Consider the following 15,603-nt stretch of genomic DNA (forward strand, 5'->3'; position numbering starts at 1 on the left):
TCTTCTTCTTCGATGGAATGTTTGCTTCATAATTTGGACATGGTTCGCGCCTTGAAGTTCTATCTTCAGGCTACTAAGGATTTTAGACAAACTTCTTCCTTGTTTGTTGTCTATTCCGGGAATCGTAAGGGTCAGAAGGTCTCTTCGACTTCCTTATCTTTTTGGTTAAGGAGTGTTATCCGCTTTGCTTATGAGACAGCGGGACATAAACCTCCTCAGAGGATTACGGCTCATTCTACTAGAGCAGTGGCTTCCTCTTGGGCTTTTAAGAACGAGGCCTCTGAAGATCAGATTTGTAAGGCGGCTACCTGGTCTGCCTCACTTATTCTAAATTTTACAAGTTTGATATTTTTGCTTCGGCTGAAGCAGCTTTCGGGAGAGTAGTTTTGCAGGCTGTGGTGCCCTCAGATTAGGGTCTGCCTCTTTTTGTCCCTCCCCTTATCATTCAGTGTCCTCTAGAGCTTGGGTATAGTTTTCCCAACAGTAAGGAATGATGCAGTGGACTCTCCTTATATTAAGAAGGAAAACATAAATTATGCTTAGCAGATAATTTCATTTCATTTTGTATAAGGAGAGTCCACGGCCCCTGCCCATGTTCTCCGATGGGTGGCCTTCTAAATTATTTTTCTTCTGGCACCATTTATACCCTGATATTTCTCCTACTGTTCCCTCGGCAGAATGGCTGTGGGAAGTGGGAGAGGTATTTAAGCCATTGGCTTGGGTGTCTTTGCCTCCTCCTGGTGGCGAGGTTCAGTGTTTCCCAACCGTAAGGAATGATGCAGTGAATTCTCCTTATACAGAAGGAAATGAAATTATCCGCTAAGCATAATTTATGTTTTTACATTACAATTTAGAATTGTTAAAGGGACACTGAACCCAATTTTTTTCTTTTGTGATTCAGATAGAGCATGAAATTGTCAGCAACTTTCTAATTTACACCTATTATAATTTTTTCTTTATTCTCTTGCTATCTTTATTTGAAATGTTTAGATGCCAACCCATTTTTGGTGAATAAACTGGGTTGTTCTTGCTGATTGGTGGATAAATTCATCCACCAATAAAAAAGTACTGTCCAGAGTCCTGAACTAATAAAAAAAGCTTAGATGCCTTCTTTTTCAAATAAAGATAGCAAGAGAACAAAGAAAATTGATAATAGGAGTAAATTAGAAAGTTGCTTAAAATTGCATGCTCTATATGAATCATGAAATAAAAAAATTGGGTTCAGTGTCCCTTTAAGCTACCCTTTGCAGAGATGTTTCATTTGTGGTTGCACATTCCTTATAAATATAATTTTGAAAGATTCTGGTTCTATTCACATATTTTGGCCACTTGTTATTGCTTTGACCCAAGAGTTATGCTGCCATGGGTGGTCCATCAAAAAAAACATATGATTTCCTTAGTCATGTTTAATTTCATGGTTATTGTTCATGTCTGCATGTGTTTTCCTGGCATCTTTCACAGAAAGAAACTTCTCCAGCCCTCAACCAAGGAGTTCTGTTTCCAGGGTAGAGATCCAAGAAATAATTGAAAATTTAAGATTAGATGACAAACTCTTGGTTTCTTCCATAACTCCTGAGTTTAACATTCTTAATTGAATTAGAAAGATGTTGACCTTCAAAATTATTCATCCTTATTGATTAACAAAAGATGAATATAAAATAATGTGATGTTATTAGAGAATAAACACTGTTGATAGTGCCACATTTTAATTAATTTTGTTGCAGTTGCTGTTACCGCTTAGAGTTTAGTTATAAATATTGCTGCATGGTAGTAGTAACACAAATATTAAAGGGCCAGTAAACCTAGCAAATAATGTTATATAATTCTGCACATAGTGCAGAATTATATAACATTAGCGTAGCGCCAGGTTTCTGAAGCAAATTGTTAGATATTTAGCAAGGAGAACAGAACGCCACTCCTGGCTCTACTGAGCGGGTCTGTTTTCTTCTGCCAAGTGCATCGCGGGCACGCTGTCTAATCACAGCCGGGCCGATCGCACTGTTAAATTCAATGTAGCTCGCTACCAGAGCAGGAGCGAGCTACATTGATTTTAATAGCGCGATCATGCGCGCTGTGTCTAGACAGCGTGCCCGTGATGCACTTGGCAGAAGAAAACAGACCCGCTCAGTAGAGCCAGGAGCGGCGTTCTGTTCTCTTTGCTAAATATCTATCTAACAATTTGCTTTAGAAACCTGGCGCTAAGCTAATGTTATATAATTCTGCACTATGTGCAGAATTGTATAACTTTATTTGCTAGGTTTACTGGCCCTTTAATCTATATGGACACGTGTTACTGCTAGACTGTATCTGTTTTGTGTCAAATGCATTGTTGGTTTTGGAAACTACTAGATATGCGCATTCAGGTAACTTGGCAGCTAACGAATAGGGAAGATGGAGCCTGCAAGTGGCATTCCGCTCTTTTCGGAGACTGATTTCTTGTGAAAGTGCAACACACTAAGATCTGGATTTTCACAGATCTTAGTGTGATACACTTTCACAAGAAGAAATCCGGCTCGAAAAAGAGCCAAATGCCACTGGCGGCAGACATCTTCCCCATTCATTAGTCGCCAAATTACCTGAATGCACATCCCTAGCAATTACTAGAGCAGGCTATTTATGCATAAACTATTCAGTTATGTGGCGATGAAAACTTATTCTATACCAAAAAAAATCCATTTTGATTTAAAGGGACAATCTGCTCCATAATAGATAATCAGTTTATCACCCATTTCCCAGTTTTGCATAACCAACACTGTTATATTAATATGCATTTAACCTATGTGATTACCTTGTATCTAAGCCCCTGCAGACTGCTCCCTTTATTTCAGTTCTTTTGACAGACTTGCATTTTAGCTAGTCAGTGCTGACTCATAAATAACTCCAATGTCATCTATATGGAACACATGAATTAGCAGTGGAAAAACTGTAAAAATGCACAGATAAGAGGCGGCCTACAAGGGTTTAGAAATTGGCAAGAGAGCCTACCTAGGTTTAGAACATGGAGAACAAAGCAAATTTGATGATAAAAGTAAAGGGGATAGTTGTTTAAAATGGCATGCCCTATCTGGTTTATGAAAGTTTAATAGATTGTTTTTTAACCTTAATTTTTCATTTACTAGATTAACTCATGAAGCTGGTTTAATTGATGACGTAATTCAATTATGTGATTATTGAAAATAATTTAGTTTGTTTTAAAAATAGACAAATTCTGTGCTTTTCTTTTTTAGAATGCAAATTCAAAACAAAATTCAAATCATCACTAGTTATACTGCTGTCACTATAAAGTTTACTTTGTCTTCATTATTTATACAGGTCTACTTAATAGGAAAGGAATTTGTGAACATTGGATGAATTAAAAATAAATGTAAAGACTAATTTTGCTATCATGCTGTGGCATCAGAAGTAGGTTATATATTTAAACTAGATTCCAGTTTCACTCCTGTGGGGCTCCCAGTTACTCCCCATTTTATACATATATTTTCTAACAGCCTCTTTTTTTTTTTTTTCTTTGCTTAGTCCTCCTTTTTATGCTTGGTATGACATTTGATTTTTCTAAGCTGCACCCTCTGAATTCCTTTGCAGGTTGATGCAATTAAGGAAAAGGTGAAAGTTGATTCTTGTTTTCTGTCCTTAAACCTAGAAGACTAAGACTTTCTAAGGAACCTGCATGAGTTTCCCACTCCCTTTTCTTTACTTTTAATACTACTACTTCTGCTACTGCTTTTCCAACCCAAACTCTAAAAGCCGATGCTGGCCTTCTAAACCACAACTAAAATAGTTAGCATTAGGTTAATGATAGTAGTTGTTTTTGCTACTAATTGGCTAATATATGCTCAGGAAAGGGCCGTTTTACTAAGGTATTGGTTCACAGTCCCTAATGTACATCTCTGTAAAGGGAACAAAAATCTGAAGGATGGTTGAATAAATGCAATAAATTTAAAGAGAACACACCTGTCCTCTTTACAATCTTATTCTGTTTTAAATACATTTATATACACTTCCTGGTAAATTCGTGTTTCAGACCATAGAAAAAAAAACTTCCTTTTTGCCATGATTCTTCAATTATTTGTTTACCTCTTGTATTAGTGGGCATCTGGAATGGCAGTTACATAAAAAATATAAGCTAGAATAAACAACATCCTTCAGAAGAAAAATGTAATTTTACATTATTGTACTGTGACCCGGTTCCTCAGCTCTGGTTTTCACTAATAGTCTGACATTGAGCAAAACAGTATGAAGTGTCTACAGAAGAGCATTTTCCTGAGTGAAAAAAAGCTCTTGGTTTTTGTTTTTGTTTTTAAAAAAATGGGGGGGGGGCGGTTCTTATTTATGTGTAAATTAATTATACTTAGATATACACACACAAACATGCATAATGATGTATACACACAGTATTTTATACATCACTTGTAATTTCAGGGGTATTTATTTTATAGAATATTTATTTTGGATACGTTGTGCCTTTCTACCTTAATTTTAGCAATTGCTGCAGTCTTATTTGTACTCTTTCACATCATTCTGTACACTATAGGATATGTTCTCTGAGCTCACCTGAATACATAAGGAAAATGCCCTTCTGTAGATGACTTCTCAATAAAAAAACAAAAGTGTGTGCCTGTTTGTGTGAAAATAAAAGCAGTAATTGAACTGCCATATTATTGCACAGAAAATGTAAAGCATGTTCAAAACAGCCTTTTGCAATAACTGTCACCTGATTTTATTTTAAAACTTAGACATTGCTGTGAGCTATGTGTGTTAGGAACCATCCGCCTAAATCACTCCTTGCTTCAGTTCAGTTGCTTTTTCTTTCTATTCATACATGAAATACATTAAAAAAAAAAAAAAAAATATATGGAATTGCATACATCAAATGCATGTTAAAAATTCTGTATTACTGCAGCTTACTACAGCCTTTGTGGAAAAGCCTTTTAAAGCTTTGTGATTATTCTACTAATATTTAGGGAAACTGAAAAGCCTTGATTTTTTTTTTTTCCCCCTTCAAAAAAGTTTTCTGTGACTTTCAAATTCTAACCACTAAAAACTTTTCTACTTTCACAGATAGTTGTTTTTTTTTTTCTTATTTTCTTTTTTTTTTTTTTTTTTTTTTAAATCTGCATAAACTTATTGCCATCATTGAAGGGAAACTTTTCTTATTTGTGGGAATTTTCAGTCGTCAGGGCTGGAAAAATGTAACAGTGTATGTTAGGGATAAAAGAAACGTACCAATCTACAGGAAATATTTATTTTATTTTTGTTTTTTCTCTTCTCAGCAAAGGAGTCTAGCTGCAGACTGGAGCTTCACTCTAGACGTGACCTCCAGCTTTTTTTTCTTTGCTTTTTTTTTTTTTTTATCAACTTTAATGTTACAAACAACTTATAGACAATCATTCTGAAAACTAAACATTTTTCAGCTTTCTTGTTCTTAATGTTCACTCAGTGGTTTATGCTGATTGTCACTTATAAGGTTAAGTAAGGTAACCACTGTGAATGAACATTAAGAACAAGAAAGCTGAAAAATGTACAAGGCTGAAGTTGGATTCTTATTCAGTCAGCTTATTATGCAACTGAATACAATTTGCAAAATAAAGATATCTATCATTTTTATTTTAAATAAAATACACTTTCCAAAAACCTAAACAAACTTACATTTTATAAAAAAAATCATCTTATATTGCAATAAACAGATGGCAAACATGGCATAATTTTGATTGTTTTGAATATATTATAAAAGAGTTCAAATCCTTTGCGCCATTCATGTATGTGTGGATATATACAAGGCGTGAGCCTCTTCATGGGACAGACATGTTATCAGCCTTGTCAAACGTTCTTTATGGCAAACAAATTGGTGCCCACCTTGCCACTTTATATATTTCACCTTTTCTAAATAAGTCATTGGTATTTAAAAAAGGATAAAATCCTTTGTGCCACTCATTTATGTGTGGATATATACAAGGTGTGAACCCATCATAGGATAGACATGTTATCAGCCTGGCCCAGCACTTTTCTGAAAAAGTAATTATTTTAAAAGGGTTAAAATTCTTTGGGTCACTCATTTCTGTGTAGATATATAAACCCATTTATTGAATAGACATATTTTCAGCCTGACCCAATGCTTTTTAAGGCAAACAATTTAGTGCCATCCTTGCCACTTTATACATTTTACCTTTTCTGAATAAGTAACTGGTATTTTAAGTGTTAAATCCTTTGGGACACTAATTTTTGTGTGGATACATACACAGCGTGAAGCCCTTCATAGGATAAGCATGTTTTTAGCCTGGCCTGGCCATGCTTTTTATAGCAAACAAACTTGTGCCAAACTTGCCATCTCATATATTTTACCTTTTCTGAATAAGTAACTGGTAATTTGAAATGGTTAAAATCCTTTGGGCCACTCATGTATGTGTGGAATATACAAGGCATGAACTCTTCATAGGACAGACATGTTGTCAGCCTGGCCCAACGCTTTTTATGGCAAACAAATTGGTGACAACCTTGCCACTTCATATATTTTACCTTTTCTGAATAAGTGGTATTTTAAAAGGATTAAAATTCTGTGTGCCACTCATTTCTGTGTGGATATATACAGGGCGTGAGCCTCTTTATATAGTACGGACATGTTCTCAGCCAGGCCCAATGCTTTTTGTGACAAACTGGTGCCGACCTTGTTAAATCACATATTTTACCTTTTCTAAATAAGTTACTGCTATTTTGAAAGGGTTTCTTTGGCATATAAATCTTTGGGATAGTCTGAAAACACTTGGATTGTATAAAGGGGCTCACGCCCTATATAACCACACAGAAATCGGTGGCCTAAATGATTTTAACAGTTTTAAAATACTATTTACTTAGTGGCAAGGTTGGCACCAGTTTATTTGCTATAAATAGTGTTGGGCCAGGTGAAAATATGTGTCTCCTTTGATGGGGCTCACATTCTGTATATATCCACACAGAAATGAGTGGCCCAAATTATTTTTACCCTTTCAAAATACCAGTTACTTATTCAGAAAAGGTAAAATAAATGAGATGGCCACATTGGATAAGTTTGTTTGCTACAAAAAGCTTTGGGCCAATCTGAAAACATGTTTATCCTATGAAGGGGCTCACTCCTTGTATATATCCACACAGTAATAAGGGCCCAAAGGATTTAAACTCTTTTAAAATATCTGATTCCTTATTTAGAAAAAGGTAAAATATAAGGTGGCAAGGTTGTCACCTGTTGGGCCAGGGTGAGAACATGTTTATTCTATGAAGAGATTCACGCCCTGTATATATCCACAAAGAAGTGAGTGGTCCAAAGGATTTTAACCCTTTTAAAATCCGAGTTACTTATTCAGAAATTTAAAAATATGAGATGGCAACGTTGGCACCAGTTTGCTACAAAAAGCGTTGGGCCAGGCTAAGAACATATTTATCCTATGAAGGGGCTCACTCCCTCTATATATCCACACAGTAAAGAGTGGCCCAAAGGATTTTAAGCCATTTGAAATACCAGTTATTTATTTAGAAAAAGGTCAAATATATGAAGTGGCAAGGTTGGCAATAGTTTTTTTGCCATAGAAACCTTTGGGCCAGACTGAAAACATGTTTATCCTATAAAGGGCTTCACACCGTGTATGTATCCACGTAGAAATTAATGGTCCCAAAGGATTTTAACCCTTTTAAAATACCAGTTACTTATTCAGAAATGGTAAAATATATGAAGAGTATATTAATGGGATAGGTATAGAACTGCCTTATTCATCAAATTATGGTTCCATCTATAACCCATACACTCATATTCCTTAGGGGGTGCCCTAGTGGTTGGTATACAGTATAATCCCAAAGAAAATGAAAAAAGAAAACCACTATTTGGCGCACACTTAAACACATAGGTAGATCCGCAGAAAGGGAGCCAAAAAAATTACTGTTAAATAGTGATGTCGCGAACATAAAAATTTGAGTACGCGAACTTCCGCAAAAGTTCGCGAACCGCCATAGACTTCAATAGGCAGGCAAATTTTAAAACCCACAGGGACTCTTTCTGTCCACAATAGTGATGGAATCAAATTTAAAAAAAAAACTTTAATTTTTTCGCAATTTTAGGTTTCTCACTGAAATTATTTACAAACAGCTTGTGCAATTATGGCACAAATGGTTGTAAATGCTTCTCTGGGATCCCCTTTGTTCAGAAATAGCAGACATATATGACTTTGGCGTTGCTTTCTGGTAATTAGAAGGCCGCTAAATGCTGCTGCGCATCACACATGTATTATGGCTAGCAGTGAAGGGGTTAATTAGGTAGTTTGTAGGGAGCTTGCAGGGTTAATTTTAGCTTTAGTGTAGAGATCAGCCTCCCACCTGACACATCAGACCCCCTGATCCCTCCCAAACAGCTCCCTTCCCTCCCCCACCCCAGAATTGTCCCCGCCATCTTAAGTACTGGCAGTACTAAAATAAAAGGTTTTTAAATTATTATTTTTTTTTAGCATATTTACATATGCTGTGGTGTAGCATCCCCCCCCCCCCTCCCTGATCCCCCCCCCCAAAACAGCCCTCTAACCCTCCCCACCTGCCTTATTGGCGGCCATCTTGGGTACTGGCAGCTGTCTGCCAGTACCCAGTTTGCAAAAAAGTCGTTTTTTCTGTTTTTATTTTTTTTTCTGTAGTGTAGCTTCCCCACCACCTGCCACACCAGATATGAGTGGTGGCACTGGGCAAGTGGGCACAGTATACGCTGTGAGGCTGACACACACGCTGGCAGGCAGGCAGGCATCTGCAATTAGATTACACGGGGGGGGGGGGGGAAAGCAGACTGATGTTCTAGCCCTAAAAAAGGCTTTTTGGGGTGCTGTCCTTACAGCAGAGATCAGATGAGTCGCATATGTTCGCCCGCCGCGGCGAACACGAACAAGCTATGTTCGCCGGGAACTATTCGCCGGCAAACTATTCACGACATCACTACTGTTAAATATTAAAATACAAATATTGTAGCATCTGGATTAAACACACTACAATTGTCTATTTCAAAATAAGACAATAATTTTTGAGGCTCTAAATTTGCAAAATTAAGCAGATTGCAACACTGTCAGAGGCCCATTGTAAGATGTCCACGAGATAGAAAAAGATTCCTAATAAACTACTGACTATGATTTGGTGTTACCCACAAAGGTGGGTGAAGGGTGGGGCTTATCAGACAGTCTCTTGTTCTGCAGCTGCTTACAATTATTGTGAAAAAGGTACGGGCTTGCAGTGACTAAGGAATAACCAGAATTACCTGTATATCCGAGAGCACACAAAGTAATAACCATGTCCAAATTACTCACAAGACAGGCGAACGTCTAACATACGTTTCTCCTGGGCTTTCTTAGAGCCTCAACGATTTGACAGTAAAAGTTAAGTTTTATTTTTTTGGCTCTCTTTCTGAGGATCTACCTGTGTGTTTGTGTGTGCCAAATAGTGGTTTTCTTTTTTGAGGGATTACAAAATATATGAAGTGACAAGGTTGTCACCAATTTGTTTGCCATAAAGAGCGTTGGGCCAGGCTGTTAACGTCTGTTGTATGATGGTGTTCACGCCCTGTATATATCCACATATAAATGAGTGGCACACAGGATTTTAACCCATTTAAAATATCAGTTACTCAAAATTATGCCATGTTTGCCATCTGTTTATTGCAATATAAGATGGGGTTTTTATTTATAAAATGTAAGTTTGTTTAGGTTTTTGGAAAGTGTATTATTTTATTTAAAATAAAAATAATGCTATTTTGTTTATAAATCTTTATTTTGCCATTGCAGTCAGTTGCAGAATAAGAAGCTGACTAATAATCCAACTTCAGCCTTGTACATTTTTCAGCTTTTTTGTTCTTAATGTTCATTTACAGTGGTTACCTTATAAATGAAAATCAGCATAAACCACTGTGAATGAACATTAAGAACAAGAAAGCTGAAAAATGTTTCTTTACAGAATGATTTTCTATAGGTTTTGTTGCATTAAAGTTGATTTAAAAAAAAAAAGCAAAGATAAAAAAAGTGTTGAGTGGAGGTCACATGTTTCCTGTCTAGAGTGGAGCTCCAGTCAGCAGCTAGACCCTTCTCAGACACTAGTAGAAATTGCCTGCCTTGTTTGGTAGTTTGTCTTTTATTTAAAGGGCCATTGTAGTAAAAAAAAAAATGACCTGCTCTTACTATTTAGCACTTGTAATTTTAGTAGTTAAAATACTGCAAGTCGGAGTTTAACACCTGTAAAGGGTTTAAACACATAGTTAATGTTCTGCTAGTCCCAAGCAGACACTACCTGTGAGCCATTCAGCAGCAACAGTCACACAGCTGTGTCCTGAGCTTGGGACCAAACATTCTTTGCTGCTTCCCAGTAGTATTTAAACTGTGTGTGCAGTGGTTAAACCATATTTGTATTTGGAACTTGTATTTTTTATGTTGAGTGGCAATGTAGATTTGAGGGTTTAAGTAAATCTGCATCAAACATCTCTAACTTCATGTCATGCACATATAAGCTTTTGTTACTCATCCACCCAATTTCCTTACAGAATAAGCATCTTGTTTCTGAATACAACACTTTTGTTCTTGTGTTAATTGAGTTAAGAGTCTGTATATGCTGATGAAGCGGCAGTCATCAGAATATAGTCTAAAAGTTTGCAAGAATTTCTTCAATAAACATTGAAATATTTTAATATTAGCTATTTTTAGGTTAATATTGGCTAAAATTTTAACCACTGTTGCGTCCATTAATAAGATCCTGGGGAGAATTCTGCACCTCCACTTTCACATATTCCCCACTGATCCCACTACAAAGGCTGGTAGTTGTGGGAAATACTTAAGCTGCATTACTATATTTACTATAAATATATAGTATAGTATTTACCAGACTATTAGCGATTATTAGCAATAGGTTAGCACATTAGTTCCTAGATATCATTTTTGTGGATTAGGGAGGGTAGACCTTTGCGTGAAGCATTAACAGCTGCCACCATACTATTTGTGAAAACATTTTCAGACTATTTTTGACATTTTAGTCAAAAAGTTTACCACCCTGTTGGAGTGTTGTGAAAACGTTCGGAAAGCAATAATAAGTCTGAAAACAGAATGTGTCCTGCTTAAACATTTGTATACACTGGGGAGTCTCTTTATACATAACACTTGATGATTTTGTAGATTAAATTAACTGAACTGTGAAGCATTTTGGAATCGCTTGTTCAAAAGTCCATCCCTGATATTTCTGTAATTCTGCAGAACAGTAGAAGGGAAAAAATAAAGGAACGGTATACACTCATTTTCATATAACTGCATGTAATAGACATTACTATAAAGAATATGATGCACAGATACTGATATAAAACTCCAGTATAAAACTGTTTAAAAACTTACTTAGAAGCTCTCTATAGAGTTTATCTCTATTGAAAAGGTAGTTGGAAAGCCCACTGCAAGTGGGAAATAAGACACCCCCCTCCCCCTTCTTTTGCATATGAAAAGACCCTTTACTCAAACAGAAGCAAGCTGGAGAAGGTAGCTGACGGTATTCTCAGAAAACTTTGGGGCTTGGTTAGGAGTCTGAAAATCAGAGCAATGTTATTTAAAAATAAGCAAAACTAAACATTTAAAAAAAAAAAAAACTTTATGGGTTGTATAAATAGATAATCTACAAAACATTTATGCAAAGAAAAAATGAGTGTATAATGTCCCTTTAAGTGTTTAGTTGTGTGCACCTTTTTGTTATAGTACACGATTATATGTAATAAAGACAAGAAGAAAAAGCTATTTATGTAATAAGCGACTATATACATAATGCGCCCCTACTTAAAAGGACAGTAAATGTGAATTTTTTTGAGGCATTATTTCTGTGTATGCCTTTATTATATATATGCTGCATGTATAACCAATAAGCAGAGCTGCTATTTAATAAAAAAATCCTTTTGATAGGAGTCATGGCAGGCTCCCCTGTCCACCCCCAAGCCTGTGGCATACCCCTTCCAATTGCCCTGGTGCTTACTCCGAGTGAGATTGATGCAAAAGCAAACATCCACCCATTACTGCAATGTAACCAGTGAAACAAAAACTATGCCTTTTTTCAGATGAATAGAATAAAATCATTGGTTGCATCCATCTCTTAACTTTTTACATTGACAAATGTTTGTTATTGTCTACAGTGTTAAGTCCTGTTTCTGACCAAAAGAACACCCAGTTTCACCAACATAAATAGTGAATCACAACAATATGTGCATCATAATCCCCTTTTCATTAGTATGCCAAGTAGAAGATGTGCGCAAGATCAGAAGTCTTTCTGCAGAATCCAATTAGACAGCATTGGGAGCGCGGGCTCAACGCAATTGAATGGCATGTGAAGCCTTTTGACTGTCTATACTGCAGGCTTAGTATCGGCTATTGGAGCCTTCTGAGAGAGACTTTCAAAGTTTGTTGGTTTTATATATATATATATATATCTGCTTGTAAGTTATACATTCATGAAGCAGTTAAAGGCATATAATACAGAATTAAATGCTCAAAAATGTCACATTTACTGTCTAAGTTGATCCACACAATAAGAGACACACATACCATGTTATCATACCATGTGAGCAAGCTGAAGCAGTGGCATTTGTCTGGCTAAATATTTGCACGTTTGATGGTTGCTTATATATTGTTAGAATATATCCTTTTTTCTTTTATCCCCCCCCCCCCCAAAATAATTGTATTTCTGAAATTTAGTGACCAAAATGGTTGGACTTCCCAATAAAGATTTCCAGTTACTGTTTTAAGAACTTACAGAAGTTTATAGAGTTCTTTTTCTCAAATGCTGCAGAGCTATATTGTGGTTTGATTGACATGCTAATATTTCTGGTTAGTAATTTATAAGAAAGCTGTCTTTAGTGGTGTTTTATTAACCCTTTTTATTTAAAAAATGAAATGTGTAAAAATGAAGGCTTTTCCACGTATCACCACTGATATACGTGAAAACTGATGTTTGATTGTAATGATTTGTTTCCATTTTTCTTTTAAAGGTGGATAAACTGGATGCTTCTGAATCCCTAAGAAAAGAGGAGGAACAAGCTACAGAGACACAACCAATTGTTTATGGTAATTCTCCTTTATTTGCATAATCGAAATTAAAAGGACATAAATGTGTGAAAAAAAATAATTTTGATTTCCGTGTCCCTTTTAACCAAATCTTCTATGTTGGCAAAAGCTGTTTCATAATATAGATGTGCTTCTATACACTATAGTAGTTGCAAAATGGAAACATAAGTTGTTCAGGTGTTGGTTACCTGTTCCCAAGAAATGCTAATCAATGCTCTGCTTTGGGGGTTTCTTGTTGAATTGCACCTTTCAATCTTTAATTTGTGACGATGATCTCTGGCTGCCGTGTTATTGTTGCAGTTTCCAAAGAAAGTCTGTGTAGCTCAAAAACGCAGCAAATCGGTTAACCATCTGGTAATTTCAGGTACCACTGTAAAAAATATTTTCTCTTTGTAAGGTTTTGTTGAGGACTTTAGAACTTTGAAATATTTATTTTGGCCCTAATATGGTTTATCTAACTATACATTGGATTGTTACATATTTCTTATAGATGGAAAAGATGGTATTTAATGAACAGACCTGAATAATTGACAGTTCATTAACTATATTGTAGTTGACAGTTTGTGTGCCAAATAGCATGCTGTCCTGCTCCTTTCTCACTCATTCCTAAGAGCATGGCAATGCACCCTGCATATGTTGGCATGCTGCCCTAGTGCCTATATTTGCCAGCTATAATGTTAGCTCTGTATTGAGAAAAAGGTCCAAGATATGTATAAGTCGAATTTGTAATCTCATTGAAGTATTTTAAAACATTGAATGCAACTCATCTAATCACGTAACTGTTCCAGAATAAAAATCATCACTGCCTATCAATCTACTGTGATTTAAATGCACCATCCAATCGTTGGCCTTAATACAGAGCCCAAACATTAGAATAGGCAAATGTGTGTAAAGCTTTTACAGCGCTGATATTATGTAATGAGCACCTCAATGCATTCATCTGACCTTGTCCTTTTTCTTTCCCCCACAAGAGCAAGACATCCACTTGCACCAAATAAGATAGGGGTGAAGATCATCTACAAAACGACAGTTGATTCTGAAAACTAGGGATGACAAACTCCTTATTTGGTTTTTCAAGTGTCTAATTCATTATTTGCATTTTAGCTCTGCTACATTAGCATTCATAGCTTGCCTAACACATCCTACTTTGTTTTAGGCCAGCCACAACTGATGCTGACAGCAGGACCCAGTGTTCCAGTACCCCCTCAAGCTGCATTTGGCTATGGTTACACTGCACCTGCCTATGGGCAACCACAACCTGGTTTTGGATATAGCATGTAAGACGAAAAGGGCCACAACCTTCAAACCTGGGCTATTTTCTTACTGAAACTCCACCGTCCCTCTTCTGTCTCGTCTCCTAACTGGGAAAAGCTGCAGAGTTTGGCTCCATGTTCCTAAACCCTTTTGTTTCATGAAGGACTACTTTATTATTATTTTTTTACATCATATTTGGATCAAACCTCCATTAATCCTTTTATTTCCACATTCCATATTCTCTAGAATTACAAGTTTGTTTATTTTGATTGGATTAGTTGCTTTCTTTAAGTGGGCTTTCTTTTCTTGTGGACTGCTTGTAAGCCTCTTCAGTACCAGGGGCATTGCAGAGCAATGTATGGCTGGCCCCCTGTCACTGAAGTGGTTACTGTTAACATCTTCACTGCTCAGGGGATCTGCAGAACACTGTAGAGTAGTTTGATGTAGACACACTCGGGTAGTGAAGGAGTTAATAATGCTTACTCTATTGTGAAGAATCTGATTTGCACTCTGTAGTATTAGAAAAATATTGACTCTCTAATTTGTATGTAAACGGCTTATGTACGGTCTTATCTAAATGCATATAAATCTCATTGTATATTCAGAAAAAAAGTTTCTATTTCCTTGTGCAAAATTGCCGATGACAAAAACACTAAATATGCATATACAACACCATTTAATTTTCGGCAACATTACATGACAAGGTTGCATAAATAGCTCCATTCATGTAAAGGAATTTTCATTTATGCATCTAGGAAATGCTATTGTATTTAGCTCACTCCATTATAACAGGTGGCCCTATGTTGTGCTGTATCCTGTGCTTTTTTTGTGGGACCATTTCATTCAGGAGCAAAGAAAGCACCATAAATCCAGTCTGTGTATTATCCCCATCCTATCCCTGAGGTTTGTGTATGTTGGATATTGTGGTGTTCTTAGGTCACTGTTTGAGTGTACAGAGGAGAGAATTTAAACAACAAAGAAAAAAATGCTGTTCAATTTGTTTTGTGCAATTTGAAATTACTCAGATTTAAAATAAATATAAATAAATTACCAGACTGACATACTTTGAGTCCTTATTTCCCCAAGTGTTTGTAATATTCAAGTGTTTGTAATATTTCCTAGATATGCTTATCTACTATAAAAAAAAATTGCAGTATGCAGGAAAAAATATGAAATATATTTTAGTAATATATTTGAATTAATTGGCTGTTATATCCTTCAGTAACTGCTGGTTTCCTTATCTATTACACACATTAAAAAGGGGAATATTTATTTGTTT

The 15,603-nt window shown here is 36.1% G+C and overlaps 1 protein-coding gene across 4 annotated transcripts in view; it reads left to right on the forward strand.

Annotated features, from left to right (window-relative positions):
• Positions 1 to 15,377, forward strand: part of CLTC (clathrin heavy chain) — a 317,188-nt gene extending 301,811 nt beyond the window's left edge. Inside the window, exons 31-33 of one of the 4 annotated variants that reach the window (XM_053707324.1) lie at positions 3,583 to 3,603; positions 12,995 to 13,070; positions 14,042 to 15,377. In XM_053707324.1, the coding sequence (XP_053563299.1) occupies positions 3,583 to 3,603; positions 12,995 to 13,070; positions 14,042 to 14,073 (129 nt within the window). In that variant the 3' untranslated portion in view covers positions 14,074 to 15,377. The remainder of the gene's footprint in view (positions 1 to 3,582; positions 3,604 to 12,994; positions 13,071 to 14,041) is intronic. The other 3 variants (XM_053707322.1, XM_053707325.1, XM_053707323.1) reach the window with 3 other exon arrangements.
• The last annotated feature ends 226 nt before the right edge of the window (positions 15,378 to 15,603 follow it).

Source organism: Bombina bombina, chromosome 3, assembly GCF_027579735.1.
Source record: "Bombina bombina isolate aBomBom1 chromosome 3, aBomBom1.pri, whole genome shotgun sequence".
NCBI classification, from domain to species: Eukaryota; Metazoa; Chordata; class Amphibia; order Anura; family Bombinatoridae; genus Bombina; species Bombina bombina.